The sequence below is a fragment of the Cololabis saira genome, chromosome 9 (assembly GCF_033807715.1).
Source record: "Cololabis saira isolate AMF1-May2022 chromosome 9, fColSai1.1, whole genome shotgun sequence".
Classification (NCBI taxonomy): domain Eukaryota; kingdom Metazoa; phylum Chordata; class Actinopteri; order Beloniformes; family Belonidae; genus Cololabis; species Cololabis saira.
Genome location: NC_084595.1, coordinates 33237260 through 33262006, shown reverse-complemented (window position 1 = coordinate 33262006; position 24747 = coordinate 33237260). Strand labels below are relative to the sequence as shown.

The following is a 24747-nucleotide window of genomic DNA, read 5'->3' as shown; positions in this document are numbered from 1 at the left end:
CTTTTACAAGTTTTTTATGTTGGGAAATCGTATCCCAGTCCAGTTGTTCTCTATCAATTCATACCTCCCCTCATTCTAGTCAAAAATGAATATTTTAGTTTTTAAAGCTCATCGAGACATAAAATATACATTCATGTTTTTTCTTTCAATATCTAAAACCCTAACTGAACAGGTAGAAACATTTAAATTAAAGTGAACACACAAGTGAAAAAGTTATTTATGTATGACAACGAAACCAGAATGTTGGTGTCTATCATTACTGCCTGCATCGGCTCTAATAAGATACGCTCCAAGTCAAGGTATTTTTAATTAAAGCACTTTGGCTGAGACCACGCTAAAGATGTTGGTGTGTGTGTGTGTGTGTGTGTGTGTGTGTGTGTGTGTGTGTAGCTACACTATGTTAAGCAAATGCCTAATGATCTATTTGATATGGAAAATGGATGACACTGTCATCATTGGCGGTGTCACATATGAGCAATTAACTGGATTGATTAGAGTTGTTAAGGGCACGAGTGCTGGGTGATAGAGTGATTTCATCAAGGCTAATATTTGGTGCTTCAACATCATATTAAGAGGAGAGATACCACATAATTACACTGATTCTGAAAACAAAATACTGTGCATCACATACCGAAGCTAATAATATCAGGAGGGCTGTGATTTCAGGAGGTTAAAGAATGTGGGGAGACTTTTTTAATTAGTCCATCTGAAGTATAACATCGGCATCATCAGTTTGATTTTCTTCCTTTTTTTTTTGAACATGGCAATGATAGTTGGGACTATGGTAAGGAAAGACACTTCATAAATAGTTTTTGGAAAGTTGAATCCTTCATCTTGCAGCTCAATTTCCTTCTTCATTTATGCATGCAGAGCACACGGAAGTTAAGAGAAAAACTCAGTCGTTCATACTGTATGGTGCGTTAAAATGTGTTGTGCTCACATTGAAGAGAAAAATACAATAAGCAATTGTGAAAGATATGGTGTGATTATCGGGACATTGTTCCTTACACTGCCTACAACATTTGAACAATGCCTTGTTTTTTTTTATATCGATTTTCCTGAAGATGCTGTACCTGAACACAATCAGCGGTTCAAAGTTTTTATCAGACTGAATGTTGTTCATTGAAAAAAAAAATGTTTTGAATTGTTTTCTAAAGGTTTCTGGTATTGACTTCCTGATATTTTTAACCACTTTGATGACTCTCTGTCTTAAATTCAAAAGACATTGCATTGCTTGTTCAAAGATGTTAGTTTGACTAGATTTTATACTTGGCGCATGTATGTAGTTACTGTGTAGCTGAAACTCTAAAAGGGGGAAATCCCCAGCAATGACTGCAGGGATTTATTAATTAACAGCAATTTGTGAGATTTGCTTCGCGAAGTAGGAATTTGATATATCTTCCAATTAGAAAATAAAAAAATAAAATAAAATGTGTACTTAACCTGGTTCCATTTTACACATTGGTAGTCAAAATCATGCTCATTCTAAACATCAAAGTTCTTCCTTGCCTCCTGCTGTTGAAAGGACAACGTGTGAGCATGTACCACCCCACTGCTGAGCGGATCATTGACTTTTAGCTACTTTCCATCAAAGAGCTCCAAGACAAGATAGCAGATAAAAAGACAGGTAAAATCGCTACCGACCTTGCCCACCCAGGCAACCATCTGTTTGAGAAACATTCCTCTGGGAGAAGGTAGCGGTCCATTAACACCATGATCACCCATCACCTCAACAGCTTCTGCCCCAAGCACTTCACTTCACTCAACCACTTCTCCTGACTCCACCATGAAAATACATAGTGTATTACTGCAGTGGTATAACTCTAAATCTAACTGAAATTACAGTGTTACTATGGTGTTACCCACTGTACCATAGTTATTGTTGCAGAATTTAAAAATATTTTGGTGTATGCATTTCCACTTCATACTCACTTCACATCATCGGCATTAAGTCACCTTAAAACATTTTCTATTGTTTCTTTTTTTTAACATTTAATATGTAGCGCTTTTATTACTTTTTCTTCATCTCACAACATATGGAATGACAAAAAATTGAATGTGTAAAAGTACAAGAAAATGAGAAAATACAAATAAGAATACATGAGCATATGTATTTATTTTGTATATGCATATCACATTTTTCTTTTTTTATGCTTAATACTTAGTTTATTTAATTCCTTTACTGTTTTCATTGTAATTTTCATATTACTTTTGACACTCATGCAGTTATTTCCCAATTGCTTTTATCTCTTTTTATTGTTCAATTACTTTGGCTTTCCCATCTCTGCATTTATACATTTGCTGTTTCTCTGCAGTGTGTGCTAGTTTTGAAAGTTAAAATGCAGTTGCCAGTTCAAGCATCAGTATGAAATCCCAGTATGCATGGCGCATTTCTTTCCCTGGCAAGCATTTAGAGGCATGGACAGCATGATGCAACTCAGTCTAACACATGCAAAGTGTGACACTGGAAGCACAGGGACAAAGTTACAGCATTGTGTATACAATACTGTGCATATGCACAGTATGATTGCACCAGCATCTTGGGGGTGACTTCAGCAGGAGGTGATGCATTCAAAAAGCTTTAGCCAAAGCCTGGACTGGATGCCCTCATAGAGCAAGCTAATCCACTTCCCCAAACCTACTTCCAGTGTCACTTTGCAAGTATGTGTAAACCTGAACTCCGAACATTCCATAAAAATATGGAATTGAATGTGCCATGATTAACAAAAACAAGATGAAGGCTTGTATAAAATAAACATCTGTGTTTATATGAGTGTATGTGTGTGGCCCATTTGTCTGGCTCCCCGTCTTTCATCCCTAGCTCATTTATTTTCCAAGTTCGTGGCTCAAAGTGAAAGCTAGAGTTAATGTAGTGTAGCAGCCAGCGCTGTGCAGGGATTTCACCTGCATGTACCAACCGTCTCCGTAGCACTGTGACTGGGTTCAGAACCATTCCTTTCCCTTGGCTTTTCATCTGAAGTCCTTGGCACTTTGTATCTGCACTAAATCTCCTTTTAATAGGGTAAAATCTACACTGCCATTGTACTGCGATAGGTTGACATTGTGTTATATGGAATGTCCTTCAACTTTACTCTGGACACTGGCCTTACAAGATTCCAGTGAATGGTTTCTGATGGTGATTTTTAATTCATCCTTAACCTCTTCAAAATCAATTACTTTGATCCTTCCATTGTCCTTGTTACATAAGCTTCATAAGTATAAGGCTATGAAGTTACTTAAGCCATAAATGAGTCAGGGATTCAAAAAGTCAAAATCAGCCCACTCATGGGAAATATCTGACTTCAACCATTTTTTTAATGCATTTTTATATATAATAAAGACATTTGCTTATGTTCAAGGGTGATTCTAAGGTATTAGCAGGATTTTGTTTTTCGATTATCAGTAAGACCTTTTAACATATGATTGAAATATGGTTTATGCAAGAAAATATGTTCCTATCTTTCCTTTTGGAAAGCATCCAGCTAGACATATATTAGCTAACATTTATCTGGATTTCAGTTGCAGATGCAGCAGCCCTAGCAGACAGACCCAGACCTCCCTCTCCCTGGCCAACATTACCAGTTCTTCGGGGAGGATACTGAGGTATTATATGGCTCACTAGTAGATACAGTCTCCCCATCTTGGGTTGGATGAAGGCAGAATGTTATGTGTGTGTTTCTATGTGCTACCATTTTAAGAGCTGTTGACTAATTTACCAGTTCAGTTGACAGTGTGATTGAACTGTTGAAAAAAAGCATTTTTTCCTTATACATTAATTATCTTATCTGAGACCAAGCAGTAATACATGCATTTATGGTTATAACTAAGTAGGTTTGACTGCATTTCTTCTTTCTCAACCAGTTCCCAGCCTCCATCTCTCCCTGTGTCCGCTCCTCTCTTCCCCTTGCATTTCCATGAAAACAATTTAGACATCATCAGTCATGGATAGTTTGTTACAGTGCTGTGTTCGCTTTGAACAAATTCACCACAAATACATTATAAATCTGCGTTGGACCTGCTGTATCAGAATAAGAAATATAGTGCCGTTTGCAGTGCAAGTGCATAAATTAAGCTCATTGACTATGCAAATGTATATGTAGGTGTATGCAGAAAGTGGTGTACATCTTCGGCTCGCAACTGAACAGTCACAGTAGCCCTCAGAGCTAAGAGTTGTCAGAAGTCTCTCAGCTCCAGGTAGCAGGTACATGTAGCTATTCAGCAAATATGATGAAAGTGTTCTTTGATACTGTTTTCACTACAATACTGGAACCAGGCACTTTCAAAAGTCACACATTTCCTCATGCAGGCACTCTGTCAGAACACTTGGCAATTTGATTGATAATGTTTTATTCCACATTTATTTGGCTTTAACTAGAATAAGACCCCAATGAATGTTGATACTGTGTGCAGCATCACACATAAATGTTTAACATCTGAAAAGATGACTACCCCTGTTTAATAAAGCTTTAAATAACATTTGGCCTGCTTCTAATTGACACTGCTGGTGTTTTCAAAGAATGTCACATGTTGATGGATAATTTTAAGAGGATGAAATGTTCATATGGACTTGGGACTGTGCAGAGATGAAATGGGCCAACAGTGCAAAGGAAGCTGTTAGCACATCCACAAATGTTCCCCTGAGTGTTGGGAGAGGGGAGAGGGATGATCAAATATCTGCAAATGAGATTCAGCTGGTGCAGATCACTTGCTGTCTGGGAGCTTCTCTTTCACTTTTCTTTCCCTCTGACTAGCACATTTTTGACACCTTCAAATAATGCAGACTACTTTGGAACTGGACATTTTGACATTTCTCCTGCCTGTAGAAACTGTACAGTTTTAGCCCTTTCTCCTATTTAGCTCCTTGCTATGTTTAAACCTGAACCTTCTTTGCTTGAGGCACTAAAACCTTTACTTATAGCAACTATGACTTTAGAGGGACATCATATCATTCACTCATCTATTCCAGTCATTCATCAATCATAACAGCTTGACTGAGTCCCCTAAACTCTAGGGCTTTCCCCAACGATTGCTGCGTGCTCTCAGGCAGACAGAGATGCTTGATTGCCCATTGTATTACCATAATGTGAGTTCTTTGCTGACCTGGACCATACCGACATAAAATGGTTTTGAAGGACTAGTAAGTATAACTTTGCATCCCTCTTCTATCCCTTATATGACAGCGGTTGGCTCGACATTAAAAATGAATAACTGGCATATTAAAAAAAACATTTTGGTAGTTTCTTTTTTTAAGTTTGGAATATTGGCTAGAATAAATCACATGTATCCTTCCATTCATCCTTATTCTTTTTATTATAAATATTTTTTTCTTTTAGTTAGAATGTAATTAATTTATCCGGAGTATCACCACCTACATCTGTTCTGGTGTTAGGTCAATCTTTGATTTGTTTCTTCCTTGAGCTGTTACTTCTGATAAACTTGCTTGCTTCAGGCATTGCACTGTTGTTTGCTTCACAAGCAGCATTTCTTAAGGGTGTGACTTTTGCCTCAAAATGGAATACATGACGTTTCATGGGAGCCGAAGTCAAAATAATTAATTTTTCAGCTGGAAATGTGAAATAACCAAGACCTAAGGACGTGGGCCTACTTTTGAGAGGTTTAATCTCCTTTTAGGAAATTAATGAAGGCCCTAAAGCATCAGTTGTCTGTATTGCTCTCAAAATCTTCTTCGTGTTTAGATCGAAGTGTATATCTCCTTCCAAATACGCTTTTCCTTTATCTTCCTCCTCTTTTGCGCAATTCAATTCTTTCAACCTCAAAGCCCCAGGCTTTACATTCCCTAAGTCCCAAAAGACAGCTTAACCAACACTTGTAAAAGCCCACTCTATAAAAAAGCTTGGCACCTTTTAGGTATATATCACCTTTCCCATCTTCTTAAATTGTCTCTGGCTACCTTCTATCCTTGGAACAAAACCATCCAGTCTGATTTTCACATACCTCAAGTGTAAACCTTTTTATTTCATTTCTTCTTTGCTTTTTACTCAGATTTTTTTTTTTTTGAGCATCAGTTGCTGGTTGCATTTTGAGCCTGGTCCCATTGGGTTGATGCTGCTTAGCGATTCTACTTGAAGGAAATAAAATACATGACCAAATCTAAAACAACTTAAAAGTGTCTTCACAAAATAAGCATAATTGGCAACTCTGGTAGTGACAAAAGCAATGTCCCATTAATCAAACCTTATTCTTTAACATGTTAATCCAGATTATGATGTGATTATTATTCAGGAAAATAATCTAAATTATTTAATTGGTTAAGGTCAATAATCAGATTATTGTTGTAAACACAGTGACGGTTGGAAGTGGTGACTGGAGCCCTCGAACTTGAGACTGCCAATCTGGGAAAGTGTATTTAGCAGATCCCAGACACAACAGCAGGGATCTTCCTCCAGAAGAAGGAATTCGGTAGTCGATTGGTACAAATGAAAGCAACCTGAAGACAATGTTAAGTAAATAAAAACAGTAATTTTTATATAATATTTGGTTTTCATTTTGATCCTCAATATTTACATTTCTTACCATCAAATGATGAGACCAAAGGTTAACTTAACTCTGGAGTGTTCTGTTAACTAAAATAAAGTAGTTATTGGGCTCAAAAATTGTTATATCCTTTTCTACATAGATTTTTTTTTTTTTTTTTTTTTTTTTTTTAAATCGTCAAACATTTTCCATTTTGGACAAGCAAGTTTGGTGCCCAGACAAGATAAACACTTCAGCCACGTGTCCAATGGACTACTACTCAAAGGCAAGTAGGTAGAGCCCTGGGGCCTCATTTATAAAAGAGTGCGTAGGATTCATACTAAAAGTGTACGTGCGCTCAAAAGCCGAAACTGATTTATAAAACCGTGTGCACGCACATCTGCACACAATATTCGCTTTATAAAATCACAGTCCAGCTGGAAGGTTGCACACGTGAATATTCCTCATACCCCGCCCTCTACACACCCACTTTTTACCAAGTGAGCTTTCAGATCACGCTTCCACATAGACATCAACATTTATCTATGTGGAAGCGTGATCTGATGGGGTATTTTCATCTGTCAAATCATCCTACCTGCAAATATCTATGTGGAAGCGTGATTTGATGGTTTTATTTCTTCCGCCGAAGCGTCATACACATAGATCTATGTGGAAGCACATTCTGACTTCCTTCTGTTAAATCGTCTATTTGCATGAAAAAGCCTTTGAAAAAAAAGGAGCTGAGATAAAAGAAACGAGGATCGTACGGTAGTATTTTTTGCCGAGGTAGGACCCCTCGGCAGAGAAGTATATGTACAAAAAGGGTGGAGCTAATCCTGATGTATCCATAAATATGGAAACAGGATAGCGGAAATCATATGCATTCGATAAAATGAATAGAACAAGGGGAGACCAGAAACTGAGTCTTTTCTTAAAGTTTGTCATATTTCCTTTCTTTTTTCTGTGTGTCTTATTAATACCTTTAATACCCAGTAGAAGAGAACATGCCCAAGTAGCGAAAAGAATGACAATAAGCAAGGTACAAAAATTGTATGAAAGGGTGTTTGTGTGTGCGTGGTGTAACACTACAGAATATACAGAAACCGTTCGGCTAGATCACATGGCATTTACATGATGTCCACATGTGACACAATTAGAAGTGGTAGGTGGTTAATTATTCCAAAACACAACTCAAGACGCTTTGTTTGAGGTATTTTAATTATTTTACAGTTGTTTGTGTGAACATCTTTTTTTTTCCTATTTGACTGCTTTATACTCTGCCCCCCAACATTTGCTAGGCATTTAGAGCTCTAGTCCAATATCCTTTCTGCTCTAGCCTTTATTTTTTACCCCATACATTCACAGTCTATAATGTCTTCTTTCTTTACAGCTCTTAGTCTCCAACAGAGTGAAATTGTTCAAAGTAAAATATGACCTCTGTCTGAATTTGACTTTATCATCAGCTCTCCTCTCCTGGCAGAGCTTGTAGACACTTTCTTGAGCCCCTCTTTCACTTTCAAAGCCTCACGACTTCCCCCAAGCAGCATCTCTGGTCTTCAATACTGCTAAAGAAGATACCCTGCCCTTCATCTATGTATCCATCTTTCATCACTGCTTATTCACTCTCCAGTCTCTACAAACAGCTTCAGGCTTGTCAGTTTTTTCAAGTTCTCCTGTCTTATCTTCATCACCCTGCACTCAGTTGTGACCAAAGATAAACGTTTTTAGTTGGCAAGCAAACTTGTACGCAGAGATGGGGGTTGGAGTTATTAACTGGGATGGAGAGTAAATGGGTGTGTTACATATGAAGGCATGGGCTTCCAAATTGGGGACCTTTTTTTTTTCAGAACGTGAGTTCTATTAATTCATTTTCTAATTTCATTCATATTCATTCATGGAAGATATTCTGAATTGTGTTTGGATGATTTTTGAGAAGAAACTCTGGGGAAATCAGACTACCGTAAATACAAATCCATTCGGTAATACAGAAGGCTGGGATAGGGGCAACATCTTAGCTTCTCAATAATCAGTGCAGAGTGACAGAACAGTGCAGATTTTTCAAGCTGATGAAACTGAACCCGCCCACTTTTATGTGTATCTTACAACTTTTGAGAGCCCTTTATGTGTACTTTATGCATATGTTCTCCAATATGCTAAGTAAGTAATTTCAGGTAGCAAGAGAAAGCGATGAATAAATGATGCCCCTGTTACCTATCATTTTCTGGATTTCTTCACCCAGTAGAAGACAAATCCCAGTAGTCCACTGAGTGCATTCATGATCTGAAACCCTGCTTTGATTTTGATCAAATGTTCTCTGGAATCACCTCTGAAAAAAAGCCTTGATGTGTCTTACTTTGGAACAACCAAGGGGAATACATACGTGTATATTACTAATAAAAAAATATATACATAATATATACATAATATATTATATATATATATATATATATATATATATATATATATATATATATATATATATATAATATATTATATATATATATATATATATATATATATATATATATATATATATATATATATATATATATATATATATATATATATATATATATATATACGCACATACACTCTCACACACAATACGGCAAGCCATTAAGGAAATTGAGATATAATATGAAGTCTGAATATTTGTAAAGAAATATGAAGTTTGATTTCACCAAGTCTATTGCTACGTGTATCACACTATTTCGTATGGATGCTGCAAGAAATACACGTATGAGTAAGTCAGTGTGAAATGTTGTTTCAGCACTCCTCAAGAATGAAGACATCACCCTGGTAAATGCATGTATGGACCAGAAAGAAGGACCAACTGCAGTCAAGCCACCCGTCATCCATCCGTTATATACAGTCTATGGCCGTCATTCGTACTTAAGTGATGAACACAGTTGAACACGATTCAAATATAACTGTTGGTTTTCAAAATAAGATTTTAAGACAAATTAATCACACAAAAGTTTATTTAAGGGCAGGAGTATATCGTGAAATTCTTGTATTTGAACTGTGTCCCACTATGTTCACCTCGCAAGTAACAATGACAGTCTGGGACAATAATTCTTACATATATTTATACTTTAATTCCATCTGTCAAAACTTAATATTTTATTGATATATATATATATATATATATATATACACACAACCTAAATTTCAGTTAGCCTTAGCAGATAGGAGACTGAGGACAGTCAACATCTATGAACTGTATTAGAACAGACAGGTGTTGTTATTCACTGTATTTTCTTGAGAAGGGCAACATTTACTATATTGATTTCCTATTTGATATTAAAAATCTGTACTAAAACATTTATAACCAACGATTCTAAGAAAACATATACACATAGCATTAGCATGCAGGTACTGGATGGCAGACTCAAGGGACAATGCTGACATTTTAGAGTTTCTCCACCGATCATCTGAGCCAATACATAGAATATTTTACTTTTGGGAGGCACATAACTTCATCCTATGTGAATGAATTTAAATTACATCAAGGCTTCTTAATGTATGTTCTATGCAGTGTTTAATTTTACCAAACTTTGATTATCTTTTAATTTAACTGTGTGTGTGTGTGTGTGTGTGTGTTTGTGTGTGTGTGTGTGTGTGTGTGTGTGTGAGCTACACATCCACATCCATGTGTGTGTAAGCTAAAGCTAACAACATTACATCTTTTGAAACTGCTCTGGTGTTCAAATCTAACCTTTAACTACACTGCCTCAGGCCCCTCTTGTCATTGGCTAAAAGCAAACCAAAATAAATCATCATAATGTCAACAGTCTTATTACCATTACAGTAGATGACAATTGCTACATTTGCTCCAGGATGCTTGTGTTTCTGCAGTTCATTAAGCACTGCGTACAAGGTTATGCCGCAGGTGTCAGTAATGGCCACTTATACAGTTTTCAATATTTTTCAGCTTTTGTAAGAAAAAAGTTTCAAAATTCCTGCGAAAAACAGACATGGTGTGATAAGACTGAGTGAACGAAAAATAAAAAATAAAGAGGGATCACTGTTAGAGAGGAAGAAGAGACGAGATAGAGAGAAACATGTGTTCTCAGTGTCCGGGATGCACCAGTAGAGCTGAAAATAAGGATTGGGACAGTTGCACTGTAGCTTCATTTGAGAGGACACACTTGACTGTCTGTTCTCTGAAGATCTCTACTTGTACGGCGGCAAGGCCTCCTGGGAACGTTGTTATCGTCTTAAAAGGGCAGCTTTGTCTCCTTCTCTATCATGCTTTCTCATTCTCTCTTACTGGTGTTCTAGCCTCTCCCCTCTCTCCTTGAATGGTGTCTGGGTGGGGGTTGAGTGGGTGGGGTTAGGGTGAGGGGGTGGGGGGTAATTGGGGAACAATGGCGATATCCTTAAAGGGCCTTTTGTGGCTGAGAGAACAGCACTTGCAAAACCCACTGGATCCAAGTAATAAATCAGTGGCCACACAGCACAGGGGGGATAGAGTGATTTAAGTGTAGTGCCAGTACCTGTGTACAGTCATGTATATGTGTCTATGTCTACTGTGTAGATATTATGGGTGAGCCACATCACGTGGAGGCAAATTTGGTTTTTAAAACAGTTCACTGAAGGTTGTCTAGCAGGTAACGAAAGGCGTTCCTACTTTCAGTCATGACTGATTAAAGTAAAGGTCAGAGAAAATATATTTTACCATCAGGCGTGAATATATTTGTTGGAAACCTGCATGCAATTTTAAAAAGGCTGACCTCGTGGTGTGTTATGGAACCTTGTACAGAACTGTTGAACTTTGGTGCCAAAGAAAGAATATGCCTGAATAAAAGCTGCTGTTTGTGTGTGTAGAAAATCAAAAGCAGTTTGATTTATTTAACAGGCAAGAGGACATACTTCATGATGTATATCCAAGCATGTGTGTGGAAATACTTCACTGTGACCAAGTTGATTTTAGGTCCAGATTCAGCAATTACCTCATCCCAAAACCAAAGCTTTGCCTATCGGCTTAAGCCTCTGTTACATTATCCATCCTCTGTTGCTAATACAGCAACAGTGTTAAACTACAACTCTATAATTCTAAGTACATTTTAATTTAATATATTACATATCTATAGTGTACCAAATTCATATACAGAGCGAATGAAAATGATCTTACAGAGGGTTGGTTGCTCAGGGTTGATTTAACCATGGCATTTATTACAATCATTTCAAGTGGGAGTGTGATCTCCAGAAGGGCCACATTAGCAACTACTCAATATTCATTCGCTATACTGTAAGCTCCCTGGCAGAACTCCCTGGTTACATTTAGATGACATGTGGTATTCAGCACATAGATAGAACGCTTTAATGTCTGAAGTCCAGCCTGGAAGAGGCATTGCAAAAAAATTCCACTGCAGAGCTCACACTGGAGATCAATGCATACAACGCATTAATTGTGTTAATTGGCTGCAATGAGTGAAATGAGGGTCCATTATGGCTGGGAGGTGTAAATCAACTCAGAATAACCAGATGCAGAAAATAATAACACTGTTCAATAGGAACTGAAACTTTAGGTGTGCTACATTTGTGTCATTCTATCTCTGAGTCAGGTTACAGCTAGCATTTTATGCTTGACAGAAAAACAGTCTTTGGAGCGAGATCCAAAATGGAAAGTGTTACAAAGGTAGGAGCACTTCTGCAGTTGTCTTTGTTTTTTTCTGTTTTGTTTTTTAACTGAATCACTCAGGTCCAGTTTTTACATGGCATGCTATGACTGAATGAGACCTCTCTCTAGTGCTGCTTTTCTTGGTACCGATGCAAGAAGGTGACAGACACACTGCAACCCACAGCTTGGTCAGAAAGTATTAACAAAATGTGCAGCAGTTGTGAATTTCTGCACATCCCAGTTCCTGTTCCTTCTTCTCATAAGTAAGGGGCTGACTGTAGTGTACATGTCTGCGGGCATGGATTACAAATCCTTAAGGATGTTTTAGAAACTGAGTGTGTTCTCCAAAAGCTCACCTCAGGTCAACAGAGAATAAGCCGGGTTCAAATTTGCACTGTTATTTTTTTCTCTAAAAACAGGTTTAAATTTCCTGTCTACAGAGCTGGTGGCAAACTTCCAATGTACAATCCAACTCTGCGCACATGAAGAGCTTTTGTTTTCTGTAATTTTGTCACATCAATATGATAATCAGTCAGCTTCACAAATGTGAAAGATGAATACACAAATGAGCTATTAAATGAGCTATTAAATCACTCCAGCAAGAAGAAAGCTGAAATTTACACATACTGAATAACAGCCAATAAAGTAATGAGCAGTCCAAACCAGATCAGGGTGGACGTTTTACATTCTGATGGCTAACAATGACAGAGTGTATGTGACCTAAGTGAGTTTGTGGCCCTAAATTCAAGAAGAGGACAACTCTCTTGAAGATAAAATCAGATTTAGTGTGCAAAACTGAGTTATGACATGACACAACATGAAAGACAGAGAAAAATCACTCACATGGAGAACATTGCTGCTCTAGTTAAGAAATAAACCTGCACACACAGTGACTACAGCAAAATGACATTCTGTAGAGGGGAGCCAAAGAATGGCAATGGCAGCACATTACAAAAGGGACATAAGATGTTTCTAGTCTAATGTTAGAGTTAATGGACTGTAAAGAGAGGGTGAGAGGGAGAGAGATGGAGGATAGATGAGAAAGCACACACACACACACATGCACGCACGCACACAGGAAAACTGGTGTGTCACTGGAGTCAAAAGCCAAATTTCCTATTTAACTTTGACAGGGTATGTTTGTAAAATATCCATGCCCATGTGTGCCCATACATGCATGTTTAGCATTTAAGAAGAGTGCAAGTTGGAGCAGAATTCCTCATTCCATTTTACATCTGAAAGCTTCCCAATTTCCCATGTATCTCATTATACAACATCATCTGTAACATAGCCTGGCACAAACTCAAAAACGTCAACGTCAGTGCTCGGAACCTACTACAGACGTCCAGAGAATTGAAACATTAGGCTTTTGCACTGCAAAGTTTTGTGAGAGTGAGGTTAATGCAAAGAAGAATTGCAAATTAACAAACATACAGAACTCATTTACTTACCAAAGTCAGAATCGTAGAAGAGGACAAACTTCTGCCAGCTATACTCGGAAATCACTTGCATGATGACTTCGTTGAGGTACACAGGTGGGCGAACCATGAGGGTGTAGTCATCTGATCCAGGAATGCGACTGGTGTGCGGGCAGGTGGAACGGGGTGTTCCTGCTGTTGAGCGTTGGATGAAGAGGTGGGGGATGTGCATGGCATCAGCCAGGGTCTGGAGGCTGCCCGCCGACATGCAGCCAATCGAGCTGACTAGAGCCAAGATACCACGATTCATCAGTTCGCATGCTGAATGGAAGGGAATGAAACAGAGGAAGAGGAAAAAAAGGAGAGAAAATTTGTATTTTATACTCATTTTCACTAAGAAATATGACGACATCTACAACATTGGCACAATACTGAGTGATATTTCTAAACCAAGCAATGATTTTGTCTGAGAATGTAATAAGTCAAAAAATATTCCTAGTGCTGCGAACGTGAACGACTAAAAAACAGCAGGGGGATGCTAGTGTGGCTGTTTCATCTCGTTTCCACATGTATCGCAAATGTATTTAGAAGCCTGAAGCTGGTACAGTGTCACTCAATCTGCTCAGTGAAAATTAGAGACGGGCAGAAGTACGCTGACACTCACGGCAGCAGAGCAGGAAAATACTGTCTGCTTTATATCAAACCTCCCTATAAAACAAAAGGAGGCTTTTTCATGCTTATCAATAATTCAGACAAAACCCTCATAACTCATTCTTTCAATGGTTGCTGACACGGATATTGTAAACGTAAATCCCCTTCTAAAGAAATGCAGGAGAAAATGAAATGCTGTACTACAACGAAACGCATCCATCCTGTAACCTGATATTTTTGATTTTCCCGAGGGATAGAGGTGACGCTGTGATAATTTCACTTCCTCATCCTCTCTCCTGGCCCTGCAGTGCTATCAAAAACACCTCTACCGCCTACCCTCTCACCTCACTCCCCTGCTATCTCTTTTCTTGTCCAAAATAGCCCCTCAGAGTTCTTACCTTTCAGTCCCAATCATTTCAAAGGCACAGTTCTGTGGTGATTTTCATCTAAGTTGCCTTACAGCACCACAAAAAGCATTACACTGTCCTTGGTTTGGCATCACCTGCCTTCTTCTTTCATCTAATGTCTAACATCCCTTTTTCAGAATCTTTCCTTTCCCGATACTAATCTTTTTCCCAGCGTTTACTCAACAACAAATGTCTCCCTCCTTTCTTTCTTAACCCTCATAGCAACCCGAACTTGCACCCATCTACTCATATTCCCGTTGGTGCAACTATCTTTCAATTCATTACCACTTTACTTTGTCTTTAACAGTCCACACCTTTCATCCACCTCGGCTCTCACTTTGCCCTTTTTATCCTTCTGCCTACTTTCCGTCTCCATTTGTCTGATCTGTATTTCATCCCTCGTATCTTCTCACATATCGCTTTTCATTGTCTCCTTCACAAGACAACTATTTTTTTCACTTCTGGTAGACTTAAATATTGTCAAAAAAGACAATGGATAAAACCTAAAACGTGTGAAAAAAAATATCTGGAGAAATTATGGAGAAGAAAACAAACAGATATACTGCACTCACACTGTGCCATGGCAATGTATAACAAGAACACATGCAGCCAGACTGTTAGATGCCATAGCGAGTCATCTGTTGACCGTGCAAAAATAAAGGCAAAACAAAAAAAAGAACAAAGGGAAAAATTGGAGATACATTTGTTGTGCTGAGAGTGGCAGAACAAAACATTTTGTTTGTGTGTGTGTGTGTGTGTGTGTGTGTGTGTGTGTGTGTGTGTGTGTGTATAAGTATGAGAAAGACAATGAGAACATGAGAGCTGCACAAAATGACACCAAGTCCTGTAGAAGCTTGTTTTCAAGTAAAGAACCCGGTGAATTAAACAGATCTTAAAGTTGTTTGGAAGGACCCATTCCTTTCCCACCCCCAAACCGAGTAAAGTTTAATACACATTATGACGGTCCACTCAAATACAGCTTATAAGGTAAATTGGCTATAATTGTTGCTGTAGCAGCTCAGTGACATTTATCTAACTTGGAATCAATAGCTTTTAAATATATGAGTACAAAACCATTTTGTAATTAATAGCTAAAACATTGTAAGAAAGGATTTTCCTTCTTAGTCTAAAGCTGAAGGGTTATTTCAGGCTTCCATTTCCCTGGGCATTGATGTAGATGAGTAATGAGAAAAAGCCAGAGCAGTTTCAATCTCACTGCTCATTGTATAAGTCCACATTTTGAGGAATTGATTAAAGTGTAACAATATATGATTAAACTTCACTAAGTTGTCACATACTGCTTAGTCATGGTCATTATTCTGAAAATCAATGAGCCCAGGAACTATCTTCTATCCTACAGTAATTTAATGTTTAAGATCATATATGCCTGTGGGTGTGTGGGAGAACACACATCTGTGGATTTCTCTTTGAGTGCATTAACTTTGAACTGCATCTAATGCACGTGCATGCTGGTGTGCATCCCTCCGGATATCTGAACAGAAGATGGGAGTTATCTTCCATGACTGGCATTATCCATGTTAGCAGTCATTGCTAACTCATGCTTGTGCTGCATTGCTCTAGCAACAGTGCATTAGCTTAGCATTATCAAGGCTTTGGCTAATGGAAGGCTTTGCTAATCCACTATTTATTAGGGCACTTTGGAGAATTAGTGCCCTCATCCTCTCTACATCACACACTCTTTAGTCTGTGGGGGGCTTCTAAGCACTGGGCTCATTAATACTCTTTGCTAATGACTTAAAGGGCCCGTTGCGTTAACCCAACCCAACTTTACATCACTCTGATGTAGGCAACAATTTAATGTGAGTGAAAATAAAAGAATTAGAGCAGCTGCAGTAAAATGTGAGTGCAATAGGTTTAAAGACTTTGGCAATGTGTAGCATAAAAAGTACACTCATACTACTAAAAGTTGGAAGTTGTATGAACAATTATTAAATACAATTTTGATGTGAGCAATGACTATATTGAGCAAAAAAAAAAAAAAAAGGTCTGGATTTCAGAGAAGAAGATTTTTAGGACAACCACCCACTAAAACACAATCACAAACCTCTGTCATTATTACCAGCCCACACACACATGCAGCTCTCTCATACATGAGCAGCATGTCAACACATGGTAAATCATTCTCGAATCAGGTAAAGATGCTGAAGCACCAAAGACCTGTCAAGCAGTCATGCAGGGGCATTCGTTTCAACGGTGTAAATGCCAGTCATTCAAACGAGCAGGAACAGATCTAAGATCTCAGACTGTTAACCAGTGGGATCTAAAGAGGAATCATCTGCTTTGTGAATTTATTTAATCAGTGTTTATGTTTAGCTATTTTTTTCTAATCTTGCTTTTATCCAAATCATTTGTCCCCACACTATCCTTTGACAACTCAACAAATTGAAATAAATTGCCCATGTCATGGGTTTTGAACAATGTTCCATCCACTAAACCTTTTCGTTATATGATTCCCCTATAAATGCAGACATTTTGATGCATGTTTTGTATGTCAATGAGCATTGTCCATGTGTTGCTTGCAATAGAGCATGTTATTGGGTTCCCTGTCTCACTTGTTGGTCTGTCAGAATAAATGGACTGTAAGCATTTCACCTGCAGCCAGGTGTGACAGACCTTTTTCTCTCAATGTTTCTCCAGCAGCTCTCCTCCCACCACTCTGACACACACCATACACTCTTTTTCACACTGAGGCACAGTCCTGCAGTTTCTGTGGCCCAGTGACTGAGGAGGGAAATAAGAGGCAGAAGGATGAGAAAATCGATAACTAAGGAAAACCAGTAAAAAAAAAAAAATGTGCGTTGAATAAGTAAAATGCCATGACAAATTATTAAAATATTGCTATTGATAAGCCTCACAATCTTTTAATGTCATTATTAATACATCCAATTCTATCAAATAGGTTGAACCATGAATCTACATATATTGCCTGTGACAATTTGTTACAGACTGAGTTATATGTGTAAAAACTTTATTCTAATCAGCATCATTTGACATGAGTGCACATGGTAACCACATAAGTATACTTGCTATTTGCATCATATCACCTGTGCTAAATAAGAAATAATGTAATATATATAATTTGTTTTCATCTCTGAAGCATCTTTATAGATTAAGAACTCACATAAGGAATATGTATCTACCAACTATGGTTCTATCTATCTCTCAATGCTTGGATAATCTTGAAAAAAAAAAACTTCACCCAAAAAAAATACATTGCAAATAATAATTATTAGGACCCGAGCACTTACAGTGCGAAGGCCCTATTGTATCTGTAGGAATTCTTTCTTTCTTTCTTTCTTTCTTTCTTTCTTTCTTTCTTTCTTTCTTTCTTTCTTTCTTTCTTTCTTTCTTTCTTTCTTTCTTTCTTTCTTTCTTTCTTTCTTTCTTTCTTTCTTTCTTTCTTTCTTTCTTTCTTTCTTTCTTTCTTTCTTTCATCGTGTCATTTTGGCGCAATTTATGCCATTCCTTCGGCAGTTAATATGGCCCGAACCGTAACGTGCACCCAGGTGTGTTATACATCAAAATGTGCGTCTCCATCCTGCGACGACGCACAGTCAAAAGCGTTACCATGGCGACGCTAGATGCCAAAAAGCGTGACCCCCCTTCACCTGATTGGTCCATATGTGATAGTTCCTACTTTCTGCCATAACCTTTGAATGGTTTGACATAAAGACTCGTGGGTGGTGTCATCGGACTCGGTTTTGAGTCTTTGAACATAATTGGTGTAAATTAGCCCCGTCCCTTCATCTGATTGGTCGATATCTGATAGTTCCTACTTTCTGCCATAACTTTTAAACGGGTAGTGATAAAAACATGTGGGTGGTGTCATCGGACTCGGTATTGAGTACTTGACCTTCATTGGCCTGAATTAGCCCTGCCCCTTCTTCTGATTGGTCGATATTTGGTAGATCCTATTTTCTGCCATAACTTTTAAATGGTATGACATAAAGAGTCGTGGGTGGTGTCATCAGACTCGGTTTTGACTCCTTCACCTTAATTGGTGCAAATTAACCCCGCCCCTTCTTCTGATTGGTCGATATGTGATAGTTCCTACTTTCTGCCATAACTTTTGAATGGTTTGACATAAAGACTCGTGGGTGGTGTCATCTGCTAAATGTCCAGGCCTGAAGACATTTACATGCAAGTCATACAAGCGCTTCAACTGCAGCACACCTGAACGTGCACAAGGGTGCAAGGGCCCGTTCATCGCTGCTTGCAGCTTTAATTATTATTATTATTATTATTATTATTATTATTATTATTATTATTATTATTATTATTATTTTAAACTGTTGGGTTACAGGAAACACAAATTGCAATGGCCACTTAACACAATGTCAACCTTAAATAAACAAGCAACTGGAAGAACTCAAAACTAAAAAGTCACATTGATTATAAGGCTGTCATTGCAACATTGTAATAGCAGTCGGTTTGTAACCCTGAATGACATCTGTTACATCTACATGATCAGGCAGGTGTCACTCTGCAGGGACGGGGACAACTGCCATACTGGAGAGAAAAATATGTATATGTATGTATGTATGTATGTATGTATGTATGTATGTATGTATGTATGTATGTATGTATGTATGTATGTATGTATGTATGTATGTATGTATGTATGTATGTATGTATGTATGTATGTATGTATGTATGTATATATATATATATATATATATATATATATATATATATATATATATATATATATATATATACTTACTTGTGTGTTGTGTGTAAACAGAAAGAGAGAGTATATTAAGTTAAGTCAAGAGTATGTTGACTTCTATATGACTAGCTGTAATATGTATGTGCAATCATGATTCTGAGATTGGTTTCATTAGATATTTACTGAGAGTGAGGAAGCGCTACAAGCTGGCACAAACATTGCCAGGCGTGTATCTCGAGGTCTAGCGATGTTGCTGGCTGTCTGACATTCTTGTCTATGTGTATTACTTTGTGTATTATTCCAATCCACCGGTAAAACCACTGCTTTGCACCGTGTTAGACACACAACTGAATGGCAGCGAGAGATACTTGCTCACACTCCTGGCAGGACAAACATGCAGTCCTCAATAAATGCATCTGTGCATGTGTGGACTGTTGGTTTGGAGAGATACAATCCTTGAAGGAATTAGCACTTGAATTTATACGGTCAGGAAGGGAGAATGAGTTAAAGATAATGCCCTCTCTTTTCAAAATTTTTTCATCTTTTAGAAATATATTATTTTCTTTCCGATTCCTGGAACTTCCCGTCCCGTAAGACCAATGATTTCTCACAAACAGAATCTGTTCTTCTTCCCGGACCCCCATATGCCTCCTTACCTTCATTCCTAGTTGCATTAAAATTTAATGGACTGTCTTTTGTCCCTTCATCTTGCCATCTTCAGTATAATCTATTCAGCTCTAGTCTTTGTTCCCTGGAGATGTATTTATCCTCTCCTTCCTCCAGTAACTTTCTGTCTGGTCTGTGATTCGAGCTGTACTCTTCTCCTTATTTCTTGCAGCAGAAAGTGTAACTACTATATTTATGTTGTTACTCCAATCAGAATTATCACTGTCACTAGGTGCATACGCCTTCACATTTAACTTACAATTCCTGTTTATGCTTAACATTTTTCCCTATTTCCTTTAAACTGTGCCACAATTTCATCCTGGCCTGCCCTCTTACTACTTTAGATATTATTTTATGCCCTAGCAATCTTCCCATCTTATGCTCTTCATGTTGTGTTCTCTTTACTCCCTCATATCATTCAAAATGAGTAATCAGTACTGCATAATTAACTAGTTTTTACCTCCTGGTGTGGTTGAGCACGAACTATAAATGCCTTTTTGTGTCATGCTGCTCGCTTCCCTGCTCTCTACCTCTCACTGATCTTTTTATCCCTCAGCCTTTGCTCCCAATTCAGTCCCAAATCATTTCTTAATGCTATCTTAAACTGATGCACATGCAGTTGATCGCTGAAGCTTATTTAACTTTGTCCTTTCCTTCATCAGTCTCTACCGTCAGCCATCCATCAGTCAGCTGAACTGTGTGTTCAATGTAATTAAACTATACACTTTGTGCTTTTTTTCCCCCTTGTAACTGCTTCTGTCCCTTTTGAATTGATGCCCCTGGCATATGCATATGAAAGGGCCACATCTCTTTTGTAATGTATGCTCTCCCCTGAGAGAACTAGCACCTATGTGTTAGATGTAGTGTCCCTTGAATGACCTGTGAGATTCCCTGTCTTTCACGTTACTAGCTTCCAATGATCTGTCAGGTCCTACCCATTCCCATATAAAATAAGTCAAACAACATGTTGCCTCAGGCCCCGTTTACACGGAGCAAAAACGGAGGCGTTTTCATGCGTTTTGGCCGTTCGTTTACACGAAAACGGAGCTCAAAGTCACCAAAAACGATCATTTCTGAAAACTCCGGCCAAAGTGGAGATTTTCAAAAACTCTGTTTTCACGTTTGCGTCTAAACAGAGGAAAACGGAGATTTAGGCTTCAGAACGTCACATTATGCAACAGAAACGTCACCAGCGTCATGTGTGCGACCTGTGTTTACAATTAGTTTGGCCACCGTCAATATTTTCTTGTATTTTACCTGTTTTATATTCTAAAGTCACACTTAAAAGTAACTCCACTTCTCTGTCACTCCAAACGAAAGACTCTCGTTCCGTCTTGGAAGTAAAGCCTGAATTATGGTCCAGAGCCTACGGCGTAGAGTATGCGGCGATGCGCGCCGTACGGTGCGCGTCGCCGCGTACCCTACGCCGTAGGCTCTGCGTTGGTGTAACGCGGAACCATAAATCAGCCTTAACTGGAAGTTAAGCGTGTCATTTGTTGATGTTTTTTCCAGGATTCTGATTGGCTGGCATGACGTTAACAGCGTATTTATGCGGATTCGTGTAAACAAAGAGATTTTGAAAACGATCTTGTGTAAACGATGGAATTTTTCAAAACGTAGAGGGGGAAATATCCGTTTTTTGTAAATACCCGGCTGTGTGTAAACAGGGCCTTAGACTCAACTGTCCAGTTTGCGTGCTGCAGCTGACTCTCCTGATTGTGAATCAGTTAAAATAAACTTTGGTAATCTCGAGCTCACCGATGTTGTAGTTTATTAAGGATCTGTACTTTACTTTGTGCAATTTATAAAATCCCACAACACAGTTTTTGTGCATGCCGTGTCATGACTTTTTTAGGATGATGTCCAGGGATGGCAAAGGAAAAATGGAGATGTCATGAGGACATTTTTGTATTTTTTCTAACATAGTGATACAGAAATGATACAACCCTGGGAGTTATTTCAGGCAGGCAATCTCTGCAGTGCCTGCTCATTTACCCCTCTGAATGGTTCAGTCCACTGTCCCGTGGATACCACTCTTTCAATATTAGCTATACAAAAAGGAGGCAAAACAATGAATTTCCCATTTCAGTTACAAAAATTTGAGTAAAAAATGTTCTAGATTTTAATTGTAAAGGAATGCTGCCACTACTTGGTTTCACCAGGTAAATAAGAGTAACTACATAAGGTACCAGACATCTGATTGAACACCTCTGTGACCCTAATGTCTCTGCTTTCCTTTTTTTCTCCTGCTGTCTGTCCACCTTGAGCCTCCCACAGCTGTCGTCCTCCTCTTATCTTGACAGCATAACACACCCACTGTTATTATCCGCCATACTGTCAAGCGATTTTCTTCACATGTTGTCTCCCAGCTGTGTCAACGTTTTCCTTCGTTTCATTTTAAATGGCCAGTGACTGACATCTTTGTATGGGTCACAGATGGTTTTTATTGAACATAGAGAAGATCCGTTATGGAATCAAAATAAAGTGGAGCTTTATCTTGGGGTGAAAGACCTTGCCACTCCTACAGTGGCTCACAGCTTATCCACATTCTCATTTCTTTTCCCTTCTTTCCTTCGGCTATTCTTCTATCCACCTTAAATCCATTCAAAGACACCTGGCATCTTATATATCTCTGTGTCCTAACTCTGTCTATTGTAAAGTCAAGGGTCTGAAAGTGTCCCTTGGGAAATTCCCCAGCTCCTCTATTTACTGTTATTACTGCACTAGGACAGATCTACATCCTTCTATTTTTCTCCTCCCTCAGGTCTTTACATGCACTTCAACTTCTCTTTTCATTTCATCTTGAACAGCTATAGAGAAATTTCTGACTTGTTCATAATTCAAAAATGAAGAACGCCCATTTTTTGAAAAGACACAATTAAATTGTGCAGAACGTTATTGTGGAACACACCTTGCATTTAAAAGACAAAAAGACTGCTGTTCACCCCCAGTTTCAGTTTCTCTACCTTTTGCATCACCTCTTTGTCAGCTGAGGTAATGACCCATTTGTCAATGCTTTAATCATATTTAGAAAAAACAAATTTGCCGTTGTTCGCTCCCATTGGCTTTTGCTTGTATGTAGCAGCTTTGCCAGACTGTAAGCGACTGACTTCTGACTATGTGATGCGTACACTTCCCTATCCTGATTTCAAGATCTGGTGGAAATCATATGATTTTATACAAAGGTTTCCCTCGCACTCACACACAAGTTTAGTCGATTTGATGTGTATGTGGATGAGGACATGTAGGCAACATATAATGGCATTTCTCGTGATAATCATTGAACAAGTGACATAATACAGCAATCCAGCATGTATAATCCTATTTCCAGAAGAAGCCTGTTTCTGTTTCAGTAGTCTTAAAAAAAAAAAAAAAAAAATCAACCAAGTCAACGGCCTTTTCATCAGATATTCTGTGCTTTAGTAAACAAAAACACTTAAGTTAACAACGTGATGAGGTATGTGCAAGTGGCAATCAAGCTGAAGAATGATGGAGACTGGAGTCCTGAATGCAGACTAGTGGAGGGAGGATACATAAAACATTACAACTGAAAGTGGTTTAATTTTCTTTTAAAATGACTGTAGTAGAGATCAGTAGTAAAGAACAGATTCTCATGAAATGGATGAGGGTATTGCACATAAGTGCACTTTTTTCATTTTGCTGCAGTGATTGGATTGCAATGGGGAAGCTCATTAACTTATAACAGATTGACCAACGCACAACTTATTCATGGGAAGCAACATTTTCTGATTTCTGAGTGGGTGACTGTGGATCTGTGATATTTCACACATAATTTGTACAAATACAGACAGCTCTGATGGTGTTTATATAACACATTAGTGTCACATACAAAACATAATATTTAGAAGTGTTTACACCATTCACCCCAGATATTCCCCCACAGCTTTGGCCCGTGTGCCAGCATTTGAAATAGCAGAATAGTGAGTAATGAAATTACTACATTTGCTGCAGCTGCATGCATAGATTTGGATAAGAGGAACGAAAGCGATGAAGCAAGTGCAAAACGGTTAGAAACAAGATAAAAAAATATTAATAATAATAATACAATCATGTCATCATGCTAGGGACATGCATTTCACAGCAGAAGTGGAAATGACCACTGACAGGAGGGATGGGGAGTTTTTTTTCCAATCCTCGTATCTGACTAAAGAGCTGTGCAAAATGAAGAAAGGATGGGGGCTTGTAAAAGAACAATGCAGACAAATGCAAATCACTGAGCAACAGAGGGAGATGGTGAAAGTAGTGGAAGGAGGGAGGGAATAAGAGATGGATGAATTATGAAGAGACTGTAGGGAACGACATCATGATACATGACTCTATCAGAGCTTCTTCAATGAGGAAGAGAGTATCTGATCTGACGAACTGATGGCGGGAATAATACAGCAGGGACAAACTGTGAACAGCTGGCATATAGATGATGGTATATTTTTATTGAGTTAACCACAATAACTGAAACAAAGAAGACCAGTCCAACATGTTTGGAACCTATTTTGAAAGCTGCAAGCAAAGTGCCTCTTACAAGAATTGGAAATTACTCACAGAGCAGTCACCGCATTGAAAGTTTACTTGCTGCTCGATGGTCAGAAATACCTATGAACCTTTGGGGCTTCCAGCTTGTTACACAAAAATGACTTATTTCCCATATCTGAGTGGGCAAAGTTGGAGGACTGGGGTGGGTAACAAAAGTCAGTTATGGATCATTAAACATTACTTTTGGTGCTGACTAATTAATACACTTTTAGGGTTTTAAATTCATGCTTGACTACATTTTCGATAAAGATGTGAAGATAAGAT

The 24747-nt window shown here is 38.3% G+C and overlaps 1 protein-coding gene across 3 annotated transcripts in view; it reads right to left on the bottom strand.

Moving 5' to 3' along the window:
* Positions 1-24747, bottom strand: part of grid2 (glutamate receptor, ionotropic, delta 2) — a 658916-nt gene that overhangs the window by 267396 nt on the left and 366773 nt on the right. For all 3 annotated transcript variants that reach the window (XR_009783115.1, XM_061729310.1, XM_061729311.1), the window contains exon 3: positions 13552-13839. Coding sequence is in view for 2 of the 3 variants with exons in the window: in XM_061729310.1 (XP_061585294.1) it covers positions 13552-13839 (288 nt within the window). In the remaining variant the exon portion in view is untranslated. The remainder of the gene's footprint in view (positions 1-13551; positions 13840-24747) is intronic.